General features: G+C 48.5%; 1 protein-coding gene across 1 annotated transcript in view; it reads left to right on the top strand.

The window, feature by feature from the left end:
- Positions 1-3,718, top strand: part of LOC104547166 (membrane-associated guanylate kinase, WW and PDZ domain-containing protein 1-like) — a gene marked incomplete at both ends in the record, with an annotated part of 36,135 nt that extends 32,417 nt beyond the window's left edge. Inside the window, 2 exons of the mRNA XM_010192751.1 lie at positions 2,104-2,286; positions 3,098-3,718. Of these exons, the coding sequence (XP_010191053.1) occupies positions 2,104-2,286; positions 3,098-3,718 (804 nt within the window). The remainder of the gene's footprint in view (positions 1-2,103; positions 2,287-3,097) is intronic.
- Between the last annotated feature and the right edge of the window lie 1,479 nt (positions 3,719-5,197).

The raw sequence follows: 5,197 nt of genomic DNA, 5'->3' as shown, positions 1-5,197 counted from the left end.
GTGTTTTTGTCTGGGCCTCCCATCCCTGCTGTGAAGAGCCACAGAGTGCTCTCTGCTGCGGGTCAGCCCTTCCAAAACAAACGTCTGAAATTTAGCAGTATCCAAAGCCCACAGCATGTTCCTGAAGGGTACATTAGCATAATCCAGACTTGCTGCAAGGAAAAATGTGGGAGACTGGGGATGGTACCCTGGCCACCAGGCATCTGGGGTTAGGCATGTCATCAGAGTGCCTCAGAAGCGCTAGTCTTCCTTGAGGAGACATCTGTGAGAGCCATCTCTGCCTTTCACACTGTCAGGCTGAAGCAAGGGCTACCCAAGCATCCATGGATGGGAACGCAAAGGACACATCACGCAGGGAATGGCGTTAGAAGCCTCACTCAGCTCTCCACCCACTCCCGACTGCCAGCACCTAAATGGTGCAGCAGCGTTACAGGAGAGCATTAGCCTGTCTGAGCATGCTGAGTGACACGTCCTGGTACCCGCTGCTGACTCCTCTCTCTCATTCTTTCCTCTTCCTTTCTCAGTGCTGCTCCCTCGTTTCTCACTTCCCATTTGCAGCAGCTGTTTCCAGCTTCCCTATCCCCCTGCCCCATGCCCAGGAGTTTCCATCTCTTCCACTGCTGGCAGGGCCATGGGCATGAAGACCCCTGGCACTGCTTTCCCAGATGGGGTTTTGTAGATGCGCTCATTTAAAACGCAATCCGCTCCCAAATGCTGTAGATGGGACATAGCCTGCGGTGCTGCTGTGCTGTTACTGCGTTTGCAGGCAGACACCAGCAAGCCATGCTTGTTTTGGGTGGCATTTGAACCAGAAATCAGCACAGACCCGAGCCCTGCTGCATGCCACCTCTCAGCCGCGTTGCCTACCCCAGACATGGGATTGCACTTCAATAGTCAGGGCCTTTTTGCAGCTTGGGGGCTTAGCAGAGCATCTGCCCACAAGAGCGGGGTTGGCCCTGTTCCTGTGCTACCCTTCAAAGGCAGAAGACTTCAAGTCCTCACGCTGCCTCCTCATGAATAATCTTCAAATATACTATTCCCCCTCCCCAGTCAAAGGCTGACAAGTCTCAAATCCCCTCACTCTCCCTCAAGGTCTCCTTTCTGAGCAGAGGCCTTTGGCGACGCCGCTGAGGTTTCTGAAAGCGGCAGCTGTGATCCACGCTGCTGATCCTGGAGCTGTCACCAGAGGGCTTAGTGGCACAGTCTTTTCCCCTCTAAGCATGAAGAACAATTAAAAGTGCACAGGTGTTTAGCTCTGGCACTGTGGAGTAACCGTGGTTCCTTTCCCTGTGCAACATGCTTTGCGAGGATGTGCTTTTGTCTTTGGGGCACCTTGTTCCTCTTAACTGTGCTCCCCAACAGCGTTACCACCCCTCCAGCACAGCCGCCTTGGTCCTGGGCCGCTCTTTGATCCATGCTTCACAACAGCAGTGTTTCATCCACAACAGGCAAGGAGCAGAAAGGAAAGAGGAAAGACTTCAAACAGTCTCTGAAGTACAACATCAGCGTCCTCCCCTTTTCCACCGGAGGAGGTCACAGGGTGGTAGCGATGGTGGGGTGGGGAGGCCCTGCTCAGGGGTTACGCTGTGTCTTGCAAGAGCTCAGAAGCTGCTTTTTGCTCAGTGAGTTGTGAGAAACCCAAGTGGTGAAAAACATAATGATACTCCTTTCCTCAGAAAGTCTCGCCACAGACTCCTTCTGTAGGAGGCATTTGCGCTGCCCCGTCCCATCCTTCTGGGATGGATGTAAGCATCTCAGGACAGAGATAAGATGCACATCTGAGCCAGCATTGCCAGCACTGATATATTCTGTTCTTTAAAGCAACGTGTTTTCCCCTTTGTAGCCCTGGGGCTTTGGTGTGCACAACCACAGCTAACAAAGTGCCAGGTACTGGGGTTTTTGCTCTCTCCTTTTACTGCATGATTGGATCCAAGGAGACGGGTGGACCGCGATGAGGTGAGAGGATGCTGGAGTGAAGTTCACCCCTGTCCCAGCACACCGCTGCGTTTGTCTGTGTACTTGTTAAAGGGGGGAGGGACAGAGGAAAAACACATCAAACGCTCTTGCCTGCCTGTTTATAGATTTTCCAAACTTCCCACACAGGAAAACCGTTTTTTACACGAAACCCTTCTGAGTTGAAAGGCAAGTTCATCCACACCAAGCTAAGGAAAAGCAGCAGGGGTTTCGGCTTCACTGTCGTCGGAGGGGATGAGCCGGATGAATTTCTCCAAATCAAAAGTTTGGTGCTTGATGGCCCCGCAGCACTGGATGGCAAAATGGAAACAGGTACCGATACTTTATATCAAAATCATCACCACCACATCGGTTTATGTTTTTACAGCTGATTTTGTGTGTAATTCATAAAGAACTTTAGTCCCTTTTTAAGGGAAAGGCATTCAGCAAGCAGGGAGATGGGAGACATTGAGGGATATGTTCAAAATCTTATCACAAAGCACTTCACAAGCTGCTCCAAGGGAATGGGAGGAGGAGTGGGCTAGTTTGCATTTCCCTGTGCAGTTTTTCCATAAGTCACACCCAGCACCTGAGGTCATGACTCCTCACTTGCAGCATCACAACATTAAACATCCCTGTGTTGAAGCCCCAGTGCTAAGAAAGGAATCGTAACTTGATCGATACCTAGATTTCAAGCTGAAGCATGTCTGAGACGTGGCATGCGGTACTTTATTTGAGCAGTTGGTATTTGAGAGCCTTCTGTTAGAGCTCTCATGTGCTCTCAGTTTTGTTTCTATCATATGTCAGTGTAGCACAGTGTATAACAGTGCGAGCTGAGCTTCAGAATAACTGTTAACTGGGCCATATACCATCATTAGAATGTATTAATTTTTTGCACGCGCCAGTTACATTTTCACTTCCAGAAATGCTTGTCTACATGAAGACACTATGCAGTGAATCCTCTGCATACAGAGAGTTGTTGCTTGCCCAAGTGTCACCACTCATTTTCCTTGCAAATGTACTTTAATGTTGCTGTTTACCTGTGAGCGGTACCTGAGGATGCTGCAGATCAGCTTGCAGGCTCTAGTCCTCCCCTTTCTAGGGTGCACAAAACGCATGTGTTTGATGTCTGTGTCCTTTGCAGGGGACGTCATAGTCAGCGTGAACGATACCTGCGTGCTGGGGCACACCCACGCTCAAGTCGTGAAAATCTTCCAGTCCATCCCCATTGGTGCCAGCGTGGACCTCGAACTGTGCCGTGGCTACCCCCTGCCCTTCGATCCCGACGACCCCAACACGAGCCTGGTTACGTCCGTTGCAATTTTGGACAAAGAGCCCATCATTGTGAACGGGCAGGAAAACTACGACTCCCCGGCGAGCCACAGTAGCAAAACAGGGAAAGTAAATGGCACAAAGGAAGCGAGACCCAGCAGCCCCGCTGAGGTCTCCTCCAACGGACCCCATGGTTACCCCAATGACACGGTCTCTTTGGCGTCTTCGATAGCAACACAACCTGAACTCATAACTGTGCATATAGTGAAAGGGCCTATGGGCTTTGGGTTTACTATAGCAGACAGCCCCGGTGGGGGCGGCCAAAGAGTGAAACAAATCGTGGACAGCCCTCGGTGCCGCGGCCTGAAGGAGGGTGACCTTATAGTCGAAGTCAACAAGAAGAATGTGCAGAGCCTCACTCACAACCAGGTGGTGGATATGCTGATTGAATGTCCTAAGGGAAGCGAGGTCACGTTGCTGGTGCAGCGAGGAGGTAAGTCTCCCAAACTGCTTTAAAATATCTCTTCTTGAAATTTAAAACAATAATGTGGACGACCTGCCCTCCTAAGCTTCTCTGTAGAAAATGGTTTATGATGTCCTAAGATGTAGAAACTGCCCCATGGTTCCAACTATTTATTGTTTGATGCTGCACTGGGAGTAATGTGCATGGAGTTCCACCTGCACAGACACTACACACATCTTCTGGTAATGCTCAGAAGGGTGGCGTGGTTACACATGCAGCTACACTTTTACTTACGTAACAAACACTGATCTCATACTTGTGAAAATTATTTTAAATAGGACATGGACATTGCTTGAGCTATTCTGGGAGATGGAAGAGGCTGGTAATATGTTCTGCAATTTGCAGCATTCCAAATCAGCTGTATCCTATGGCCTTTCACTGTGGAGAGGTCACACCTGGGACAGAGCTGGGAGTGGAGGAGAGAATTTAAACTTCTCCCAGTTGTAAGCAATGGCAATGCTACTGCTGGAGCAGAGCAGCCAGCTCTCTCTCTCTGTTCTGACATTGGCAGCAGGGATCTGGGGGGGCAAAGCCCTGGCCCCATGGCGCTCCCTGTCCCATGCAGCAACACACACATGGGTGCTGAGGGACAAGCACACTGCAAAGACAGGGCTCAGCTGACAAGGAGGTGCTGAACACAGCCCCCTGCCAGCCCTGGGAGCGGTGTTTGGTGTATAAGTACTTTTCCAATGCCTTTTCTAAGCTGTTTTGATTGCAGAAAGTTAGCAACAAAAGCCAGGCCGCTTAAATGAGGAACAAGCTGCTTCCTGAATTTGTGGCTCTGGTTTGTTGTTCTTAAAGACCTATTTCAAGGAATTGAGGACATTGATTCTGCAATTAATGGCAGCGCTGGAGAAAGCACTGCCTTTCTTATACTCCTTCCTTTTCAAGTGCTTACTGTGTCTTTATATTTTGATAGTAATTTAAAAAGTAGAGAACAGAATATATTAAGAATTCTCCAGTTTTCAAAGTGTGAGTTCCTTAAAGACTTTCAGTTCTAGAGAGTTTTAAAAAATGCACTGCATTCTCATGATTAATATATGTATTATGGAGAAAATATGGTCGGAAGAAAAATAGCAGCTATTATTAATCCTCCTGAAGAGTGCACATACATCTGGTAACACCATACATTAATTATTTGAATTGTGGCTGACATTTAATAATCCTCCTTATGCCTTGAAGGCATAATGAAAAGATTTGATGAGGAAATAAAAGCATAGTTTTAATAAGATAGTAAATAGTTCCCTGGTAATCTTACTGAATTTCTCTCTCTTTTTTTTGATTTAATCGAGATACTAACCACATGCTGAGCATTTGCTATCACCTTCCCAGATAGATACCGTATCAATCTCCTTGAACTGCCTCCCTCCCTCCCTTCTTCAAGGTCCTGACATTTCAATCTGAGCACAGAGCACTCGCAGCCCCACATTTCACGCTGTCGTGGGGTTG

Source organism: Mesitornis unicolor, unplaced genomic scaffold (assembly GCF_000695765.1).
Source record: "Mesitornis unicolor isolate BGI_N332 unplaced genomic scaffold, ASM69576v1 scaffold4479, whole genome shotgun sequence".
Lineage (NCBI taxonomy): Eukaryota > Metazoa > Chordata > Aves > Mesitornithiformes > Mesitornithidae > Mesitornis > Mesitornis unicolor.
The sequence above is the reverse complement of the archived record's forward strand: the minus strand, read 5'-3'. Positions and strand labels throughout refer to the sequence as shown.